Genomic DNA, 23,521 nt, shown 5'->3' on the forward strand with positions numbered 1-23,521 from the left:
TTAGACCAACAATTTAGGGACTATTATGAAGTTTTACTAAATTAATTGACAAAAAAAAATAAAACGATATGTACCATGAAAGAGAGTTTAATATACATTAATGCAAATGTAGAATATGTTTAGGAATTTTAAAACAACACTAAAGATCATAAGCTTCAGTGTATAGAGCATTTACCAAACAATTCAATATTTTTGTACGGATTAACACATTGATTTTGAGAAAAATTCAAAAATATGAAAAGGGATATTTTAATGCATAGTTGCATCCTTAACTAACATATGATGATAATCAAAGAGGTTAACTAACATATGATGATAATCAAAGAGGTTTGGAACCTTTGTTGTCTTCATTTTTCTAGAGAATAGCGATTTTATAGCGGTTAGTCAACCAATTTAGGGAGTACTATGAAGTTTTACTAAATTAATTAAAACAATTAAAACGATGTCCATGTACCATGAAAGAGAGTTTAATATACACTAATACTAATGTAGAATGTGTTTACAAATTTTAAAACAACACTAAAGATCGTAGGCTTTAGTATATAGAGCACTTACCAAAAAAATCAATATTTTCGTAGGGGCATAGATTTTGAGAAAAAAATTTAAAATATGAAAATATTGTTTTAATGCATGGTTGCATCCTTCACTAACATATGATGAAGATCAAAGAGGTTTGAAACTTTTGTTGTCTCCGTTTCTCTAGAAAATAGCAATTTTATAGTGGTTAGTCCACCAATTTAGGGAGTATTATGAGATTTTTAGACAACACTAAATATCTTAGACTTCAGTATATGGAGCATTTACCGAAAAATTCAATATTATCGTAAGGGTTAACACATGGATTTTGAGAAAAATTTAAAAAAAATATGAAAATAATGTTTTAATGCATAGTTGCATCCTTCACTTACATATGATGAAGTTCAAAGAGGTTTGCAACATTTTTTGTCTCCAATTCTCTAGAAAATAGCGATTTTATATTGGTTAGCTACTAATTTAGGGAGCATTGCGAAGTTTTACTAAATTTATTGACAAAAAAATTAAAAAGATGCTCATGTACCATAAAAAAGAGTTTAATATACAGTTATAAAAATGTACAATGTGTTTAGAAATTTTAAAACAAAACTAAAGATCATAGGCTTCATTAAGTACAACATTAACCGAAAAATCCAATATTTTCGTAGTGGTTAACACATAGACTTTGAGAAAAATTCAAAAATATGAAAATACTGTTTTAATGCATAGTTGCATCCTTCCCTAACATATGATGAAGGTCAAAGAGGTTTGGAACTTTTGTTGTCTCCGTTTCTCTAGAAAATAGTGATTTTATTGTGGTTAGTTCACCAATTTAGAAAGTATTATGAAGTTTAACTAAATTAATTGAAAAACAAATTAAAACGATGCCCATGTACCATGAAAGAGAGTTTAATATACATTAATACAAATATAAAATGTGTTTAGGAATTTTAAAACAACACTAAAGATCATAGGTTTCGGTATATAGAGCATTTACCGAAAAATTCAACATTTTCGTAGGGACACATAGATTTTGAAAAAAATTCAAAAATATAAAATATTATTTTAATGCATAGTTGCATCCTTCCCTAACATATGATGAAGGTCAAAGAGGTTTGGAACTTTTGTTTTCTCCGTTTCTCAAGAAAATAACGATTTTACAGCGGTTAGTCCACCAATTTAGGGAGGATTATGAAGATTTACTAAATTAATTGACAAAAAATTAAAATGAAGCCCATGTACCATGAAAGAGAGTTTAATATACATTAATACAAATGTACAATGTGTTTAGAAATTTTAAAACAACACTAAAGATCATAGGCTTTAGTGTATAGAGCATTTACCGAAAAATTCAATATTTTCGTATTTTGAGAAAAATTCAAAAATATGAAAATGCTATTTTAATGCATAGTTGCATTCTTCACTAACATATGATGACGGTCAAAGAGGTTTGGAACCTTTGTTGTCCCTGTTTTTCTAGAGAATATCGATTTTATAGTGGTTTTTTCACCAATTTAGGGAGTATTATGAAGTGTTACTAAATTAATTGACAAAAAAATTAAAACGATGACATGTTCCATAAAAGAGAGTTTAATATACATTAATACAAATGTAGGATGTGTTTAGAAATTTTTAAACAGCACTAAAGTTCATAGACTTCAGTATATAGAGCATTTACCAAAAAATTCAATATTTTCGTAGGGGTTAATACATAGATTTAGAGAAAAAATTTCAAAAATACGAAAATAATGTTTTAATGCATAGTTGCATCTTTCACTAGCATATGATGAAGGTCAAAGTGGTTTGGAACCTTTGTTGTGTCCGTTTTTCTTGAGAATAGCGATTTTATAGTGGTTAGTCCACAAATTTAAAGAGTATTATAAAGTTTTACTAAATTAATTGACAAAAAAATAAATCGATGCCCATGTACCTTGAAAGAGAGTTTAATATATATTAATACAAATGTAGAATGCCTTTAGAAATTTTAAGATAACACTAAATATCATAGACTTCAGTATATAGAGCATTTACCGAAAAAATCAATATTATCGTAGGGGTACACATAGATTTTGAGAAAAATTCAAAAAATATGAAAATAATGTTTTAATGTATAGTTGCATCATTCACTAACATATGATGAAGTTAAAGAGGTTTGGAACTATTGTTGTCTCCATTTCTCTAGAAAATAGAGATTTTATATTGGTTAGTCCACCAATTTAGGGAGCATTACGAAGTTTTACTAAATTTATTGACAAAAAAATTAAAACTATGTTCATGTACCATAAAAGAGAGTTTAATATACTGAAGTCTACGATAATATTGAATTTTTCAGTATATGCTCTATATACTGAAGTCTATGATCTTTAGTATTGTTTTAAAATTTCTAAACACATTCTACATTTTTAATAATGTATATTAAACTCTCTTTCATGGTACATGGGCATCGTTTTAATTTTTTGTCAATTAATTTAGTAAAACTTCATAATACTCCATAAATTGGTGGATTAACCACTATAAAATCGCTATTCTCTAGAAAAATGAAGACAACAAAGGTTTCAAACCTCTTTGACCTTCATCATATGTTAGTGAAAGATGCAACTATACATTAAAACAGTATTTTCATATTTTTGAATTTTTCTCAAAATCAATGTGTTAACCCCTATGAAAATATTGAATTTTTCGGTAAATGCTCTATATACTGAAGTCTATGACCTTTAGTGTTGTTTTAAAATTTCTAAACACATTATACATTTGTATTAATATATATTAAACTCTCTTTCATGGTACATGATATCGTTTTAATTTTTTGTCAATTAATTTAATAAAACTTCATAATACTTCCTAAATTGGTAGACTACCAATATAAAATCGTTATTTTCTAGAAAAACGAAGAAAACAAAGGTTCGAAACCTCTTTGACTTTCGGTGAATTATGCAAATAAAAAACAAGCTAAATGAAAAAATAAATAGTTTTAAAATGAAAATAGCTGTAAGGGATATTTGAATACAAAATGAAAATTAAGTTTCTATCTTGAACTCTGAACAAAACAATCAGTCAAAGCAACCAACCTCATCGTTCCAAAAGATAGGTCGAACCTTTTTTCATTTGCGCACAGAGTAGGTCGAACCTCATCTGTGCTCTATTGAACTTAAAATTTTCAACCTACTAAACGCAAACCGTCACTTAAAATTTTCAATCCCTTTACATAACTTTTTGAAAAAGAAAAATCATTTTACATGATCTTAATGCATATTTATAATCTCTATAATATTATTTGAAAAATCGTTTTTTACGTGGCGCACTCACTTTAATTTTCACGATGGTTGATTACATCGATACCATTAATGAACTAAATATATTATATATGATTGATATTAATAATTTATTTCTTTTTTCATAATAAGATTTTAGTTAACATTTTAATTTAATAAGATTTTAGTTAAATTTTTAAATAAAAAAGGAACTATTTATAAAATATAAACATGTAAATATTTATATCTAAACAAACTTTGATTATTTTTCTAAATTTTCCTAAAAACAATATAAATAATAAAGGAAAATATATAAACTTTTAATATATATATATATACAACGTAGCTTCACAAACATTTCTAAATGTAAATTCTTTTTAAAATCTTCTTCTAAGATAATAATATTATTTCTTTGAATTTATGAACCCTAATATATTTTATTGTTATTTCTTTTTTCATAATAAGATTTTTAGTTAACTTTTAGTTTAATTTTTCTTTTTGATAAACACATAAATAGAAAATTAAATATTTATAAAATATAAACATAGAAAATTTTATATATAAATGAATTTTAATTATCTTTTCTAAATTTTCTCAAATAGCCACAAATAAAAAGGGAAAATATATAAACTTTTAATATATATGTATATATAGCTTTGCTTCGCAAAAAATGAAAATATAAATTATTTTAGAAATCTTCTTCTAAAAATAATAAATTTTAAATTTGAATATACTAAGTTTAAAATATTATACTTATATTTTCTTTTTATTTAAAACTTAATAGGTTTTTAACTTAAATTTCATTTGTACAAAAACACATAAATAATAAAAAGGTAAATATATATATAATAGAAATTATATAGATTCTACATATAAACGAATTTTTATTCTTTGTATTTGTTAATAACATAAACAAAAAATATATATATAAACTTTTAAGATATATTTTATAAAACAAATTTAAAATAAAATAATATTGATATCTTTATTCAAAAATAATAATTTATTATAATTATATTTTTATCACACGATTACTTACTTATGACTAAAATAAACAAAAATCGTTGCTCAATTTAAAAAAAATAAATATAACTCAATATACCAAAATAAATAATTGAATAATATGAAATATAATATTTAAAAATCACATATCCAATTATGATGGTAATGATACTTAATATAATTTTTATTTATTTATAATACATATAAATTACAAAATAACCTAATACTTATAATCAAATAAAAAAGAATATTTAATAATACTTATAATTCAATTATTTCATAAGATGCTCACGAACACAGGAAAATCACCTAGTTCACTATCAGAACACTACTAAGATGCTGTAATTTTTTTTAATCAAATTTACGGTTAATATTAGATTGTAATGGTGCTATGTTATTTCGAATGATCCTCCATGCATAAATGTTCTTAGGGAGAGATGAAACTTTTCAAATCCTGCATGCCTGACACTTTTACCTGAATTTTGGAAAATAGTATGAAATACAGAAAAATTGTAACTTGAGGCCCAAATGGCCCAATAGGTGCCCATTAGAATGCTTACAAACATTACATCAAAAAGGAATTACTAACGCCAGTTGTATCGTAATTAGTACGTTCTTGTCAGTAAGCATCTGGGACATCATGAACCGAAAGACCTTTCTTGTTTCTCTCAACACAGAGAGATTGTACAAAGGGGAAGGAGACCACGAAGAGTTCACCTTAAAGTTCAGGTTGTGAACTCGTAAGCGTTTGGGACATCATGAACCGGATGACCCTTCTGGTTCCTCTCAATGATCCTCCTTGCCAACGTTACTTGTTTCCCCACTACAAAGACGAAAGCCTTTCCTTCTCCTCTAGCACCTCTCGCTGTTCTTCCAACACGTCTTACGTATTCACTCGGGTCACGCGGAAAATCAAACAGCACCACATGATCAACACCGGAGAAATCTATCCCACGAGAAGCTCTGCCAATGTTATTGCAAAGAGGAAACAAAACTTTAGTATCTTTCAATGTTCAGGCAACAACGAATAGCATCACAAGAAACGATTAACGAAGTACCTATCCGTGCAGACCAGAAACAGTGAATGATCTTCGGGATGAGACGAGGTGAATTCTTCCATGTTTGTAAGCCTTGCCCCTTGTGCGAGTGCTGCGTGAAACGGTAGGACGTGCAGCTGCCTTTCGTTTCTATCAAGCCGCTTGAATATATTCTCAACTTTCCTACATGTCTCAATCTGGAAAATGCATAGGGTACAACTTTCAAACATGAGAATGATTTTTTCAAAATGTTTAAGAAAAAACCAGTAAGTGAGGGACCTTATTGCAGAAGATGATAGTCTTGGCAACAGGGTTTTCCTCGATAATCTGAAGGAGAGCCGCTTTCTTGTTCTGAAAAGCAGTCTCAGGAGTTTTCTCTGCATAATCATCTCCACTGCAGTCAACAAGAACCTGCACAAGCCAACGAAATCCAAGTCCATCATTTCAGGGACGATCAAAAGGAGACTACGCAGCAACCAAGTTTACTAAGAAAATTAAGCTATATTGTTGTTCCCATTATATATACTTATATTGATACCAACCTCTTCGAGGGCATTGCTAACACGGTGCACGCGAGGTCCCATTACAACTTCACAATCAGGGAAAACTTCAACAAGTTTGTTGTATATCTCGAGGGGCAAGGTTGCTGTAACAAACAGATACTGCGCAGTCACAGGGGAGGAACTGATCAGATTCTGCAGGGCTGACTCAAACTCCTCGTCGCCAAAGAGTATATCCACCTCATCTAATATGGCACTGCAAGATACGTTAGCAAGATTGTGCCCCGTTAATTTTCAAAGTTCCTCACACAAAAATAGCAAACGTTTGTATCCTTGAAAGATTTATAATACCATCTCAAATTTGACAGCCCCAAAATTCCTTCATTCATAAGGTACGTGAAACGCCCTGGTGTTGCAATCAAAACGTCCACACCTTGCTCTAAATTTTCGAGCTGGGTTCGTTGTTTGAAACCACCAGTCACTACCATGGAACGGAACGGGACCCCAGACTTTGATATTAATCTACAGTTGGCAAGAACCTGCCAAGGATTTCATCATACATCAAACAATTGTTTCTTCTAATAAAACATTTGGATAGAAAATAAGCTACCTAGTAAGAGCATTCATATAATGAGGAAACCAACCTGGGAGGCCAACTCTGCGGTTGGTACCAGAACAATCACACGAGGACAACCAGAAGACGATTTGCTCAGTCCTTGAAGTTCCTCTTCCCTGAGACGCTGGATAACAGGTACAAGATATGCCAGTGTCTTGCCTGATCCACTTTGGTCAGCTATGATACAACTCTTTCCATCAACAACTGGCGCAAAAGCCAGAGCCTGCATCATGATAAACACACGTGGTAAGACGAGAGACTTGCACCTAGATGATGAAAGAAAAAATACAAATCCTACACCTGAATATGAGCCGGTCGATCAAAATTATTCTCCTTTAAGGCCTTCATCATACCCTCACTACATCCAACCTCTGCAAAACTTTTGCGGCTAAAAAAGCCGGTTTCCCTAGTAGACTTGGTTTTATTCCCTCTCTCTCTCCAATCCTCCATATCTCTTGCGTATACAACAGAACGCCTATCACCCCAACCCCTGGAGTTACCAGCACCGCCTCTTGAATATGAATAATGCGACCCTGCTCTCTCATTATCATTGAAATACCGAGCATCTGAAAACTCATCCGTAGTAGCTCTATCACGTCTCTGATATGTATCTGACTCTTTGTTAACAAAACGCCTATCTTCTCTACCCCTAGAATTAGCAGCAGAGGAATCTTTTGAATATGAACTCCTTGATCCTGCTCTCTCGTTATCACTAAACTTCCGAGGGTTTGCAAACTCACCAGCAGCTCTGTCACTCCCCTTGAATGTATCTAAATTTTTCGCATTCGAAGGCCTATCTCCTCTACCCCTGGAGTTAGCAGCAGCATAACCGTTTGAATCTCTCTCATTAGTCTGAGATCTATCTGTATCTCTTAGCTCTCTAGATTCCCGCACTCTGCTGAATCTTTTCACCTCTGAAGATTTTCCTGAACTAGGAATAGCCTTCATAGCCAACTTCTTCCTCATCAAATCAAGAATTGATGATCCACCAAACTCTTCATCCTCAAATATATCATCATCCTCGTCTTCTTCTTCCTCATTACGACTCACTTGCTGCTTCTTCTGCGTTACCTTACCAACGAGAGCCTTCACTTTCTGCGCCTTTAGCCTCCCGAAACTCGCGGTTACTCCTCTCGAACGCGAACCATTTCTTCTCGAAGATTCTACCACATTATCAAGTAATCAACACAAAGTAGCAAACGAAAGCGATTCTTAATACTAACATCTACAATTCCAAATTGCTAAGTTACCTGACGGCGGAATCGAAGGCGGAGGAGGAGGCGGAGGATAGAGCTCCGTCTCGCGGTGTTCCGCTTTGATTACGATGAATCCATCGTCGGTGGAGTCGCTAACGACCTCATTCGAGCATGAAGCCTCCAGTGGCCGACGAGTGAAACCGGCTCTCGTTATCACTCCTCCTCCGTTGCGAAACAGCCGCACGATCTCTCTCCGATTACAAACTTTATTCCTCGCCGGAAAAGTAACTGACGGAGGTGGAGCTCTCGCCAACATCTCACAAAATATCTTCTTCACTCTCTCTTGGAAACGGAGAGATAAGGATAGACTCTCTTTGATGATAATAATTATCTTTATTTTACATTAAAAAATAAAAGATAAATGTGAAAAAAATCTTTTTTCTCTATTTTCCTTTTTTTTTTTTTTCGTTTCTCCTTTTTCCACTAAGAAACTAATTTCCATTTAACTTATATATATATGAGATATATATGCCACCATTCTTTCCAAAAGCCCTAAGACTCAGCGTTAGATTTATCTCTCCAGCTTTGTGCGATCATTGGTCTCGAAGAGCTAGCTAGCTATGTCTCAGCCAAACAATAACAACGGTGATGATGATAAAAGATACAAGAAGATCTTCGTTGGAGGTTTAGCATGGAGCGTAACAACAGATGTTTTGAGAAGTTTCTTCCAAGAAAAGTGTGGAGAGGTTCTCGAGGCTAATGTTGTCAGCGAGACTCTCCCTGATGGTAACTTAAAATCAAAAGGCTATGGTTTTGTAAGTATCTTCTTTTCATTATTGTATAATCTTTGTGTTCTTGTGATTTGTGGAGATAACTGCTTGATATATACAAAAAAAAAAACTATTCGTTTTGATTCTTGCGAGTTGTTATTATTATCATAAACTTGTGAACTGCAACAAGCTCGAAGAGATTATTTTTTCAATTGTTTAATTCTTGTAAATTGCAGCTTCATATTTGTCACGTTTATTTGAATTGCTGTGTGTAAATACAAAACCATCCTTGCTGTTTGTTTCATGATTGGGCTTTTAGGTTAACCAAAGGATTGTCCAGAATCTCATGTTTGTTTTATAATTGGGCTTTCTTCTCGTCATGTGTTATTTTATAACTGGGCTTCATAGTTTCCTGGTTCCACCATTATGTGTTAATCTATTACAAATCGATTGGATTTTTTTTCTGAATTTTGTTACGGGTTTGAGTTGTTCAGGTTACTTTTAGGGATGTTGCAGCTGCAACTAGAGCTTGTCAACCTCCCTATCCGGATATTGAGGGAAGAAGAGCCAACATCAATCTGGCTTACGTTAATGCAAAGAATAACCCTAACCACTCTAACCAAATTGGTTTAGTCTCTAATTTTTTTTTTGATTATCACAGGTTATTTTATAGTTATCTTTTTAAGATTTCCCAGCTTATTATTCGTGACCTTGAAATTGTAGGTTTACTGCAACAGGCTGGACCATCGCATCAATATCAACACGGTTTAATCTCTTGATTAATTATATATTTTGTTTTTTTTTTTTTAGCAAAGGGTTATAATTAATTTTGTTATGCAACAAATCTTTCCACAAGCAGTTTCTAATTAATCTTTATAAACCCCTAAAATGCAGGTCCGTTTAATCAGATGGCATGGCATCAATACCAGAACGGTTTGATCTTAAAATTTTCTCTCTTTTTTTGAGAAAAGGGTTTAATATGATTTATTATTTTGTTATGCAATTAAAACTTTCCACAAACAGCTTCTTAATAATCTTTATAAACCCTAAACTGCAGGTTGGTTTAATCAGGTGGCTTGGCAACAATATCCGCAATTTTGTACAAATCCACAGTTTCCTCTAGTCTACTGGTAAAATTCTACATATATATATATGCTTGAAACTAGAGCTAAAACATCTTGTTTTGATTGTAACGAATAACAAATAAAGTTTTATGGATATTCTTTAGGGATTCATATCGTGGAGCATATATTCAAATTCCACACCATCCTTGCTCCTCCAACATGGTTAGTACTTATGCTCAACACTACTGTGATTTTATTTTGTTTCATTGGTTTTGTTTAATTAACATTTTGAATATTTTACTGGTATTTGTGCAGAATTGGCATCAGACCCACAGTGTACGACCTCCCGGTATGTCTCAGCCGCCTACAGAACCAAGATTTGAAGAGCTCCCTGCTGATACCAATCAAGAAGCTGTCTCCACTGCAGATGGTGTGAGCAATGACAACAATGAAGAGGTCGATACAGAAACAGACAGTGGTGCTGATCAGCAAAATGGAAAGGCTCAAGAAGGAGAGATCAGTGGACAAAACAATGGCATCAAGCAAGATGTTAAGGATCAAGAAGGAGAGATCAATGGACAAGACAACGGCATCAAGCAAGGTGTTAAGGATCAAGAGGGAAAGATCGTGAGTGGAGAAGATGAAAACACCAAGCAGGGTGCAGGTGTAACAAATCAGTTTTGTTATGGGATCATTACACTCCAAATCAAGACAGGCCGTGAAGAAAAATCTGAAAACTCACCACAAGAAAACGGTTTTGATCATGAAGAGAAGACGCAGCATATGGAAGTTGGACTGATCACAAAGAAGGAGACGGACAAGAATGCATGAGTAAGAGAAGCTGGATCAATCAGTTTTATCTTCTCGCCCTTATGTTGCTATATTTACTTATTGGCCAAACGATTTTATTTTCATTTACAAAACCAAAAGTCAGCTTCTAATTAATCTTATTCATAGACCTTTTACAATTGCTTAGAATCGTATTATTGTTGGTGTATAAGCAAAAGCAAGTTGCATTAAAATTCATACTTGTTAAAATCATAACGTTCCTTCTAAGCATTATGGTAGAGGGGTACGTAATCAATTATGAAAGCTAACTAGGTCTTTTAGTTTCTCTTCTTTAAATTTATTCTTTTTTTGTGTGGATAGTAGTAGGGTGGCTCCTTTCCAGAGAAATTTGACGGACGAACATAAAAAGTGGAGTTTGAACTAGAAAATTAAAAATATGTCCATTGAAAAGAAAATCAAATATGAGCTTTTTTGTAGGATTCGGTTCTTGCTCCTTTGCCCGAACTAGGACCATCTTATAGTATAACATATGTATACATGCATATTACGTAGAATTAGAAAACTACATGAACATTAATTAGAACATACTTCAGACTAGGTGATTTTCCCGATGAGCACGGATATAAATATATATACAATAAATAAATATACTATAATAATTAATTGATATTTACTTTTAATTTTAATTTAATTTATAATTTATATGTATAATTTATAGTAATAATATTATATTAATTTAATTAGACATGATTTTTGATATGTTATATCTAGTCGGTTTTGTTGTTTTCACAGTCGATTTAGTTATCATTTGGTCATATTGGATTGCATCTATTTCCCCGAATTCAACTATAATGTTTTATATTCTAAATATATTAAAGTTTGAGAAATTTCCTTAGATATCCATTTTTTTGTGAGTATATTGAGTTACATATATTCTTTCAAGTTAAAACTGACATGTATTTATTTTTGATTATAATTAAGTCAAATAAAATTAGTATAATTTATTGCTTAAATGTATTTTCATAATATTTATCAAATTATATGTTGATATTTAAAAAATATTAGAAAATAAAGCCACGATCAAGAGGAAGTTACATACATAAGTAAGTGATAAATTTTTGAAAGATCATAAACACATATCAATATTATAATAATTAAAATATTTTATAAATTCTAAATAATTTTTTCGCCTTAGATTTATTAAACGAGAACATGAAATTTATTTTAAATAAACTCAAAATGAGAATTGAAGTTTGCTTGAGTATTTTGACTATGATTATATTAAGTTCCACAAACATAAAATAAAAGAGCAAACTAAATATTAAGAAAACAAATAATTTTAATAATAATAATAATATATATACATTGTTAAAGTATATACTGTTAATATTTTTTGTATTGTTTAAAATTATGTTTTAAAAGAAAAAAATATTTATTTTTCTAATATCAAGATTATTTGAGTGAACTTTTTGTTTGAAATCACATTATATACAAAAATATTTTTTCATATAAGAAAATATAGATATAAAGAATGTAATTGTTTGAACAAAAAAAAGTATTTTATTACTTCAAAAGTATATTTATGTTATATAAAAATATGTTTTAAATGGAATATTACTATTTTGTGAACTTTCCTTTTTAATGAAATCATATTATATAATATATTTTTGTTTTTAAACTTTATAAATGTCTCCTTTTTATATGTTATTTGGAAATTTTTAAAAGGAAACTATATAAAAAATCAATAATAGTATTTAAATGTAAAATTTTTAATTCATTAATGGTAGCTCGGTAATTAACCGTCGTAAGAATTAACGTGAGCGCGACATGTAAAAAAAAAAGTGAATTCTCAAATAATATTATAGAAATTGTACATATTGTCTATAAACAATTCGTTTTGTACAACCAACCCCCAATAATATGCTTTCATGGTTGCACTTGAGACTTTGGTAGGTCCATTGGAACTAGTCGAAGCATTGGCACCTAGAGGAACAATAATTGAAGACTACACTGATCCCAATCCAGAATCAGTCTCCACTGCTGATGTTGTGCGTAATAACAACAGTGAAGAGGTGGATACAAAAACATGCAATGATATTGATCAGCAAAAGGGAAAGGATCAAGAAGGAGAGATCAGTGGAGAAGACAATGACACCAAGCAAGACGTTAAAAGTGAATCGTGATGTTTTATTTCTACCGTTTAGGCTAAACTAAAATCAGACAATGTAGGATATAATAAAAGTGAATCGTGATGTTTTCTACCATTTAGGAAACATGGTAAAGTGGATAATTAGATCCTTACAACCAGGAGGAACAATTCAAGTTATTGGTTGAAGAAACGTACACTATGAAGTATGAACGAATCATAGACAATGTGTGTTGGCAACGTGCGAGTGGTATTTCGTTATTTTAGGAAATAAACGATGATCAATATCTCACTGATCTAATATCGTCCATCTGACGAAACAAACCAACGGCTTGGATTTGGTTTCGATATTTTCACGCATCTAAGATACCGTCCACCTATCAAATTCTACAAAACATTTTGTAAAGTACTAAAGCAAGTGAAAATATACAAGTATATACAAAAGCAGCGAGTAAAGTCTAAAAGTGGGAAGTATCTCAAACAGTTGCACTGTGTTTGGCAATGGTGTGCACTTGTACTGCCATTTCAGACTTCAATGTCCGCTTGCATGATGTGCATCCAAACACCTCGAATGTCTTCTTCCCAATGTGGTTTCTCTTTCTCTGATTTAAACAAATGAAAATTAATTAGACATTCGAGGTGTTTGGATGCACATCATGCAAGCGGACATTGATGCTTGCAATTCATATTCGATTATCACCAACACAAACTATGTATGCTTGTATATACAATTGGAAAGAATCACGTGACTGAGCGTATATGTATACATGTACAAATTTTGCCTTGGTAAAATAATCAGCATATTATCACAAAATGAAGAGAAAATGTAAAGTAAAAGAGACTAAGAGCATGTCCATCCATAAGAGACTATTAAGGGTTCTTAAGAATAATTAAGTAGTTAATTTTGTGATTTGAAAGGTTAAGAACCTTAGTTAGTCTAATTTAATTTTTCTTCCTTCAATGGGAGAACTTCATTGAGGTTCTTAATTTTTTTTTTTTTTTAAAAAAATGTTGAATGATTGGATTTGATAAGATTGTAAAGGAAAAATATTATAAGCAAATGTATCTCAAGAAATTATGTAGTTATGTATAATTATGTAAGCTTCATGTTTTAAGATTTGAAAACTGAAATGCAAATGCTTATCAGTTGAGTTTACACGATCAGAACATAAACAACTGAAATGCAAACGTTTATCTTCATACAAACATTGCAACACAAGGATCACTGATGAATACAATGCATATCAGTTAAAACTCAATGTTTCAACAGAAACAGAAGATTAAACACACAAATTGTGATGAGAACAAAAACAGAACATTAAAACACAGATTGTGATGAGAACAGAAACAACAACTAAACTATCAAGTTCAATCAAAGCATGTCTACAATTCCGACAAAACAGTCAATCACTTCATCACCAAACATAGATAGAAAGAAGAGAAGCAGAAAGGAACCTTCTTTTGAGGATCCATGGGTTCCACGAAACGCCCAACCCACAGAGCAAACACTATCATCAGCCCCAAGATCACATAGCTTAGTTACCTGTTGAAATTCAATGAAGTAATCAACATTTAGAAAAGTTTCTTAGAAAATGAAAGTGGGAAAGAAAGGACACTCACTTTGCTGCTACAACCATTCCACAGATACACGCAGTTTCCTAGTCCCACCGCAAGAACATTATGTGCAGACCAATCCACCAGATTCAAATAAAAATCATCTTGCAAAGCCGGTGCACCTAGTACCTGACAACACACAAAGAAAAGACTTTGTTATCATATCCATACCAACATTTCTGACACGCAATAACAAGTTCAAGCTCAAAAACATCAGTAACCATAAGACTACGATCATTATTCAAGACTGGTCTGATCTAAGATCAAACTAACCTCAACACTCATCACATCACTAAGATCACAGAATGATTCATGCATCAATGGAATCTAACAGCAAAAGTCAGTGATGTCCCGTTTCTCCGGCGTCTCGGGACCCAACATCGCCGCGCGTAACAGAGTCGCGTAAGAGCTGGCAGCTCCGTCTTCTTTCCTGTCTTTAGCGAGATCGAAGAGCGCGTAATTGGATTTGGATCGTAGACCTTGATGGTGATGGAGATTGGTTGGCATTGATCGACGAAGAGTCGAAGAAAGAGACGGGGAAGAGAGAGACAGAGATCGAAGGAGGAGGAGACACGTAGGGGGTTTTTAGCAGCTCTTAAAATCCTTTTCTAAGACCCGGTTCTATAACTTTTCCTATTTCCTGATCCCTCTTTAAACCCCCCCCCCCCCCCCCCCCCCAATGGAGCTGGTGTAAGATATGTCCCAAAATATCATACAAAATAAGAAATGTGAGAAGCTTCCAGTGTAAGAAGAATTCAGAAAGCTAACAAAGATAGAAAGTGGATACTTAACCCCAAAGCAGTGCTTTAAAGGTGGCTTAGAGCTTGGGACGGAAAATACAAATGGAAAGGAGGCACATGTATGAGTGATACAACTATCTTCCTTCTTCTTCTCGGTTATAAACATATCGTTCTTTTGACTGATTCTCATTGCTTTTATACCAATTCTTGCCTACAAAAGCTCTTTTTTTCTAACATATATTCGTTTTCTTTTCCAAAAGTTAGTGTGATTAAATAAGATTTCAATTATTTTGTGCATATCGTCTTATAATAAGAATGGACAGATGATTTAGCCAACGTATGATGAGACACCTCAACTTTGTCTTGTGAAGATATATGTTAACCAAAAATCATAGTAAATTCATGTAAAATATAACATTAAGAAAGATATATTAATCTTCTCGCATACAATGAATGATTCAATCCATCCTTTCACTGACAGCTTTATGTAAGCCCCATGTGAATTACATTCTACATTGTTCTGAAGGGATAAATTTTTCTTCCTTCGGAGGGTACATCTTATTCATTCCATGAGAATAGTATATTAGACGTAAAAATAAACTCATTCGATGCCTAAACGATCAGCTAGGTGGTTTAATTCCAGTAGATGATTTGTTTACAATGATTCAATAGAGTTTTGTATCTGATATCAAGAGATATCATCCTTCAAAAAGATACAACAAATGTATGCGGAAGTAACCAATTTGAAGTGTTTTGGTTTAGATTTTTTTTATTTGTTATCCACAAATCATAGATTCATCCATTATATTTGCTAAAATACAAACCAGCGTTTATAATATCATTAGTGCATGCAATAATAATGCAAACAGAGAAAAAAAACACATAACAAACTCGACAGACTTAACGAATTATGATTATATTTATTGGAATCACATAGAAACACACATACATACACACTACGAGAAAAGAACAAAGTTTCTTCCAAAGTACTAAGTTTAAATAAACTGAAGCTGAAGAAGAAGAAGCAGAAGAATAAAGAGGTGATGGAATCAGTCACGAGTCTCGTGGAACCTTCTGATGAAATCAGTGGATTTCCGGTTAATAGCCGGTTCGACGACGTACCAATTATAGAAGTTGCCTTCACTATCTTCACCATACATCTCGTCGTCTGTTCCCGCCGGGTTTGATCGCTGCCTTCTCCTCCACCATGCTTTGAAGCTGCCGAAGAAGCTAAACAAGAAACGCCAAGAACCTCCCATTATAATCCTATATAGAGAGGAAAATACGTTAGAGAGATATAGATGTGTCTTGCTTGTATTTATTTAAAGATGCATATAAGCATGTGAAGGAACGTGAGTTCTGATGGTTTAGGGTTCAAAACACAAGGTCTCTCTTTATAGAAGGCTGGCCAAGTTGGAATCCTAGAGGAACCATGCACGAAACACCCCCACCAACCAAAAAGATATAACTTTTCACTTATAAAATATATACTTTTTAAAAAAAAATTGAACGCTCAATAGAGATACAGGCATTTGGTGAATAGAATTTCCGTAACAAACTTTCTGATGAAGTTTATATAGAAAATTTTGTATTTGAAGCATTTCTCAAAAAAAAAAAAAAACTTTGTAGTTGAAGCTTTGTGAAAAAATAATTGCATGCTAAGGTAAATCTGTTGCATTTCCACGTCAATACTCAATATAAATATTGTACGGATACTAAAATATGTTAATGTATTTTTGAAAAGTAATGTTTATTCAGAAAAGTAGTGGTTATACTCAAATTGAACAACTTTGACTACCAGCGATTCTTAAATAAGAAATAAACCCAGTGAACTTTTTTTTTCTTTTTGGTTTCGCAGAACTTGTTGATTTATGACACTCACATTTGAACCATATAGAGTTCACATGTCACGGGAGCTCACACTTCGATGTTTTTTTGTTCTTTGATTCAACATCTGTAGTTTGTGAGAACCCAAAGAACATGTGTAGTAGTATCCACGGATTAATGTATTTATACAAAAACTAAATCGAGATACCATTTGAATTTTGGAATCTCATGTTCAAAAACAAAGAAAAGTTGCAAACAATATCAAAATACAATGTCTATATTTTATATCAATATTGTTAGTTAGACTGGTAAAATGTACGTATCAAGCTGATGTATCTTTATTCTAGACTTTTACTGATAGATATTATATTTACTTTAGTATTAAAACGTAAATCTTTCTAAATATTAGATGGTATTACTTTTTATTTTTACTATAAAATAAGAATTTCAAAATGCCTATGACTGATACGGTTTAAGAAACTGGAGTGATTTCAAAACTTCTCATACTAAATGTATTAAATGGTGAAAGTTTAATAACTTCTCATACTAAATGTATTAAATGGTGAAAGTTTAATATTGTAAAAGTTAATTAATAGAAGGTAATTGCAAGAGTTCCGGTTTAAATTGCGAGTTATACGGTCTAGAAAGCTCCCGGTCAAATTGCTTCCGGTTTAAATCGCAATAAATTACGAAAACGCGGCCGTTTCATCACTCTCTGTGGCGGCTCTATCTCTCTCTCGCTCCCCCCCCCCCCCCCCCCACTCTGAGCTATCGGAAGGAGTAGCTCTCAGCGGAAAAACCCTAAAGCTCTCAGCTTTCCTTGTAGAACACAGACATATCTCCACATTCGCAGCTTCGAATTTGTTCCTGCAATGGAGGCCTCTCCTTTGAAAAAGCTCGAGCAGCTAGAGTTCTCTCTCGATTCCGTCACTGATCTCTCCTCCTCCCCTCCCGCTTCGCCGTCCTCTCCCGCCGTAGCTACGTTCTCGTGCGTTGACGGCGTCACTGAGCTCCGGTTTCTCCAACCGGACTCGACCCATTGTTTCACTTTTGATCTCGCTTCAGCTCAGGTGAAACAATTATTTGAATTTCGAAAGATTGGATTTTGGTGTAGAAGACCCAATATGCAATTCGATCGTATTGTGTTTTGTTTCACAGTTGTTCAAGTTGGGGACAGTCCAGTTCATATGTGTATCTGATGATAACTCGGAGGAGGTTCGTAAAAGTTACTTACTTTACTATATTTATACTCGAAAGTGAATCAGTAATGTGTTTATTTTGTTGCATTTGGAAACAGAGATCGTTCTCTAAAGGAGTTAATATAAAGTTTGGAAGTGAGAAGGATAGCAAGGAGTTTTGTGATTCATTCGAGGAGTGGAGAAAGGATGCTCTTGTTCCAGGTGCGTCTTGACTCTAAAGAAACCAATTTTCTTTCTGTGAATGCTCCTTGAATGTCTTGTCATGCTTGTGTTTATAGGATCATCCATAGTTTCAGCTAGTAACAGCAAGTTTGACGAGAAGATTGAGGCGTCCTCGGCCAAAATGTATTTCCATTACTATGGACAACTTCTACATCAGCAAAATATGCTACAAGATTATGTTAGGACAGGTAAATGTTATATGGTCGTCTTTGTATTTGGTTGCCTCAGAACTGGTCCACTTCTCTTTGATTTTAGAGGATGTAAATTCATCAGAAGAAATATCATCTGTCTTCTTAGCACCTCGTTCATGTCTTCAGGTACATATTATGCTGCGGTGATGGAGAACCGTTCAGATTTTGCTGGTCGTGTTGTGGTCGATGTGGGTGCTGGGAGTGGCATTTTGTCTATGTTTGCTGCCCAGGTATGCATTTAGATGACTTGTTTAATGACTTTTGTGTATTTTTGCTTCTGTCTCTTTCATACATGTCTAATACCTTTTTACTTTTTATGAATTAGGCTGGTGCCAAGCATGTGTATGCTGTAGAAGCATCAGAAATGGCTGAATATGCACGTAAGCTTATCGCTGGAAACCCCTTGTTCGCTGATCGAATCACAGTAAGACTTCTTATTACTTTTCTTTTGCTGTGCTATATGCATTTTTTCTGATGTTGTTGAACCTGGCAGGTCATCAAGGGAAAGGTCGAGGATATTGAGTTGCCTGAGAAAGCGGATATTTTAATCTCTGAACCAATGGGTAAGTGTTTCAGCGCAGACTTTAGAATGTGCCACTTTCTTATATGTGGGCAAAGTGATTTGACATGTCTTGTAATTTTGTATCAGGCACCTTATTGGTCAACGAGAGAATGTTGGAATCGTATGTAATTGCTAGGGATCGTTTCATGTCTCCGAATGGCAAAATGTTTCCCACTGTTGGAAGGTAAAGTCAACCTGTTGAGAGGCTTTTCTTTACATCTATTATTATTATTATGTATTTTGATTCTCATGTTGTTTTATCATTGTAGGATTCACATGGCACCTTTCTCTGATGAATTTTTATTTATTGAAATGGCAAATAAGGTAAGGAATGCCACTATATGTTCTAAGACTATATGTTGGAGATTGCTCTCTGTTACATTTACATATATTGTTTCTTACTCTATGCAGGCTTTGTTTTGGCAACAACAGAACTATTATGGAGTTGATTTGACACCTCTGTTTGGTTCAGCACACCAAGGTTATTTTTCTCAGGTACATGTGTTTGATCCAAAGCAAATAGTAGTTTGTAACGGTTTCATTGTATTTGGTTATTCTCTAACTATCATAACCAAAATATTGATGAGTCATATCTGCGGATTGTACAGCCTGTGGTTGATGCATTTGATCCGAGGTTATTGGTTGCTCCCCTTATGTTTCATACGATTGATTTCACTCAGATGAAGGTACAATTACGCTGCTTAGAACCATTCTTTGGTTTTCTCTAACGTCAAGGAACTGAGTTCTCAATTTATTTTCACAGGAAGAAGATTTTTATGAGATCGATATCCCATTGAAGTTTACTTCTTCCGTATGCACCCGAGTGCATGGACTTGCCTGCTGGTTCGACGTTCTCTTTGACGGGAGGTACTTTTGCTTCTTCATTTTTGGTCAAGCCATGTCGTTTTCAAAGTGTATCTACAACTCATGGTTTTATTCTTTTTTCCAACAGCACGGTACAAAGATGGCTCACAACTGCTCCTGGTGCGCCTACAACGCATTGGTACCAGATCAGATGTGTTCTGGCACAACCCATTTATGTGATGGCAGGTCAAGAGATCACTGGTAGACTTCATCTGATAGCTCACAGTGCTCAAAGTTACACCATTGATTTAACTCTATCAGGTCCAGTATACCTTTCTATGTTTTTCCTCTCATTCAAAAGTATTATCACAACTTTAGATTTTTAACAAAGCTTTTGGATTTTAAACAGCTAAAATGTGGGGTCCCGGTGCAAGTCAAGGAGGAATCCTCCAATCATCGACAGGCAAATTCGATCTGAAAGAACCTTATTATAGAATGTCTCAGCCACAAGCATACCCTGCTGCACAAGAGCCACCATTACCACCACAACCGCAGCTAAACCCACAGGTTAAAAAAAATGCATTCAGCAGCTAGAATAGTCATGTTTGCTTTTTTTTTATGTGTACCAATATGTGTATATACTACGAGCAGGACATACAGATACAGAGCGATGATTTTGAAGAAGAGTTATTACAAGAACCGGCACAGAACGCGAGTACCCAGCTCTAAAGCTTAGATCATTGAATCTCATTCATCTTTCTAGGTTCTTATGAGTTTGGCTACGGTTCCATGTAACAGTGTTTGCACCTTTGTGTTTTTTTTCCACATCCAAGCTTATCAACTAATCAAGTTATCTATGATATTTTACCTACGTGATTTTGTTTTACACTGATAGCATCAAACTCCTACGTAAACATAAAACATTCTTGCTTTAGTTTACATTTTTATCCTCCAGCTAAACCTGACATTAGTCCAAAGTAATATACTCAATAATTAGGCTTTCAACCTTGGGATAGTATCATAAAAAGAAAATCAAACTCATGCTCTGTAATATGACAGTGTAACAAAAATACGCAAAAGAGATTTCTGTTCTTATGAAATTCACTTTTGACTGCTGAATGTTAAAGCTGTTTGCACGCTTCCGACAGGAACAAATGTCATACTGTCGGGTAAGGACAGCCAAGGAGATTCTGCAACTGCAAGCTTATTAGAGATCTTTGTAAGAAAATAGTTTTGTCAGGTTTTCACTTAGATGGTGTTGATGTACATGCATGAAGGCAGTAACGAGTGACAATGTGGTTGTGCTAACTCTGATGAGGAAGCTTAACAGTGATTTTTTTAAATTACTGTTTCACTGCATTACATCAAACCGTAGACTACACACAACCGTCAAATAAAACGAAAAGAAAACCAAAAAAAAAAACTAGATCTGGGAAAACGACGTCGCATCAGTCTTCGGAGTCATCACCTCCACCAAAGATGGAGAAGCGGTTGTAGAGTAAGAACAAGATCAGGACTAGGAACAGCGCGACGCCTACTGGAGATCCGCTAACACGGTGAATGGTCTCGGGCTCTCCGGTGGAGAAAATGGCGGATACGAAGGAACCGCGTTCAGAAGAGATGGCAAGAGAAGTCCCACTGGACTGAGAAGCTCCGCTATCCCGTCTGTGATGGCTTCTCCTCCGTCTCCGAGGAAGAAGGGAACGAAAACTACCAATGCAACGACGACGGCGAGTATGATACCGTGTGGGGTCGATCCGCCACCACCGCCTACAACGCCTTGACGATCTTGGTACATTACTGTTGAGTGTGACTGTTGTTAGAGTGTCTTTTTTTCTTACTTTTTACTTTTTTGTTTTACAGTTGGAATATTGAGAGTAGAGAGAGCCTTTTCCTTTTTCGAAATTATAGGCCGTGTTTTGAAAACCGGTCGAACCGTATCTCGGTCCTCTACAACCCAACAAGAACAAGTACAAGGTTACGTACAAAGCATTCCATACTGGGCCCTTACGTGGCACCAGGGCCCTTTTTACGTTCTTTACAATAATAATATCCATTTTCAAAAATGAATAGTAAGATACAATATGGGTTTTGAGTCACTTTTGACACATGAATATAATAGACTGAAATGAATAAGCTTATTGTGATACTTGAACATGTATTATTACATAGCCATGCTATAATAGTGTGTGTAAGAGTGTAGTTGAGTCGTCCATTTCACTAATGTGTATATTAATATTGACGTTTAAAGTATCTATGATCTTTTTTTTAACTAAAGGCTTTCAAATTTAAATAGCATAAAACTTTTATAAGGTAGAGCGATAAAACCCTATAGCTTACTACCTTAGTGAATATTAATATTGACGTTTAAAGTATCTATGATCTTTTTTTTAACTAAAGGCTTTCAAATTTAAATAGCATAAAACTTTTATAAGGTAGAGCGATAAAACCCTATAGCTTACTACCTTGAAGAAGTCACTCTTTACTCACGGATATGTGCATCAAGTATGGATTTTTCCATTATAAGGGGCTCGTACATGTTCGGCAGTACATTGATCCATTCCGACCTATATATACAACCAAATAAATTAGATATATATGTATATATATCAAATGTTTAGAAGTTACGTGATAGTTACGAACAAGCACCAGCATGGCACCAGAATCTAATAATGCCTCAACTTCAACACAAAAGACACGCTTGACACTTAGCTGAAAAGCAAAAAGAAATAATCATTTCTACACACACCAAGCACTGCACTGGCTGATACTAATTAAGTTCATGCATCGATCAACAGTGCAATATACTTTCTAGTAACAAAAGAGATTAAAACAACTATAAGATAACAACAATGAAATCAGTAAAGTTTTTTTAAGATCTCAATGGGCCAGCTACTACATTTTGATGTAAAAGATGCTTCACAAATATTTCACAACGGAAAACTGATCGTATTCACATGGTCAAGTCTGAAGTATCTATTTTCGCAGATTTTTGGAATATACATATGACAAGTCCAAAGTTGGGTCCCCACGCAAAAAGAAAGAAGAAGAAGAATTATCAAATATAATAATAGATCACAATGATTTATTATAATATGAATATGGTTACGAAGGCAGGCTCTTTTTTATTTTGCCTTCTGTCTCTTTGCAGAATTGTTCGTCTTTATTTTCACCTCAGGGACCCCTTTTGATGTACTTGTCCCGACCATCGCTTCCACATATTATATCATCTGAATTTATTAATGTTATCATAACACTGTGCTGTTACAAACTTGTGGTTTTTGGTCGGGACAGCAAACTCAATATGTTGGCTTAGATTAGCTGGTTGGTGATCTAACCATGTTAATGATAGTGTTGTAGATGCTGTTGACTTCTTGTTGTGTTGCATGTCTTACTTAAAATTTGTGGGGCTCCAAAACAAAATAAGAAGATAAAACTATTGAATTGTTGGAATCATAATGCATGTGCGAAGCCATGT

At 33.7% G+C, this 23,521-nt stretch overlaps 3 protein-coding genes and 1 pseudogene across 3 annotated transcripts; 2 read left to right on the forward strand and 2 right to left on the reverse strand.

The window, feature by feature from the left end:
- Positions 1–5,210: 5,210 nt before the first annotated feature.
- Positions 5,211–8,499, reverse strand: LOC125587951 (DEAD-box ATP-dependent RNA helicase 50-like). The gene is made up of 8 exons (XM_048759388.1): positions 8,170–8,499; positions 7,220–8,082; positions 6,948–7,142; positions 6,655–6,842; positions 6,346–6,559; positions 6,083–6,214; positions 5,825–6,000; positions 5,211–5,729 (listed from the first exon to the last, which is right to left on the reverse strand). The coding sequence occupies exons 1-8, from the start codon at positions 8,429–8,431 to the stop codon at positions 5,492–5,494; spliced, it is 2,268 nt and encodes a 755-aa protein (XP_048615345.1). The 5' UTR covers positions 8,432–8,499; the 3' UTR covers positions 5,211–5,491.
- A 51-nt stretch (positions 8,500–8,550) lies between these two features.
- On the forward strand, positions 8,551–10,917 carry LOC106435430 (RNA-binding protein 38). The gene is made up of 7 exons (XM_013876318.3): positions 8,551–8,930; positions 9,380–9,512; positions 9,609–9,650; positions 9,780–9,818; positions 9,943–10,015; positions 10,114–10,171; positions 10,265–10,917. The coding sequence occupies exons 1-7, from the start codon at positions 8,736–8,738 to the stop codon at positions 10,778–10,780; spliced, it is 1,056 nt and encodes a 351-aa protein (XP_013731772.2). The 5' UTR covers positions 8,551–8,735; the 3' UTR covers positions 10,781–10,917.
- A 6,855-nt stretch (positions 10,918–17,772) lies between these two features.
- On the forward strand, positions 17,773–20,929 carry LOC106397329 (probable histone-arginine methyltransferase 1.3). The gene is made up of 15 exons (XM_048759389.1): positions 17,773–18,135; positions 18,224–18,280; positions 18,363–18,465; positions 18,543–18,674; positions 18,804–18,907; positions 19,003–19,101; positions 19,171–19,240; positions 19,327–19,423; positions 19,509–19,563; positions 19,651–19,734; positions 19,848–19,925; positions 20,003–20,106; positions 20,192–20,364; positions 20,453–20,610; positions 20,695–20,929. Exons 1-15 carry the CDS (start codon positions 17,938–17,940, stop codon positions 20,770–20,772), a joined length of 1,590 nt encoding a protein of 529 aa, XP_048615346.1. The 5' UTR covers positions 17,773–17,937; the 3' UTR covers positions 20,773–20,929.
- Positions 20,930–21,284: 355 nt separating this feature from the next.
- On the reverse strand, positions 21,285–22,001 carry LOC106400275 (annotated as a pseudogene).
- Between the last annotated feature and the right edge of the window lie 1,520 nt (positions 22,002–23,521).

Source organism: Brassica napus, chromosome C5 (assembly GCF_020379485.1).
Source record: "Brassica napus cultivar Da-Ae chromosome C5, Da-Ae, whole genome shotgun sequence".
NCBI lineage: Eukaryota > Viridiplantae > Streptophyta > Magnoliopsida > Brassicales > Brassicaceae > Brassica > Brassica napus.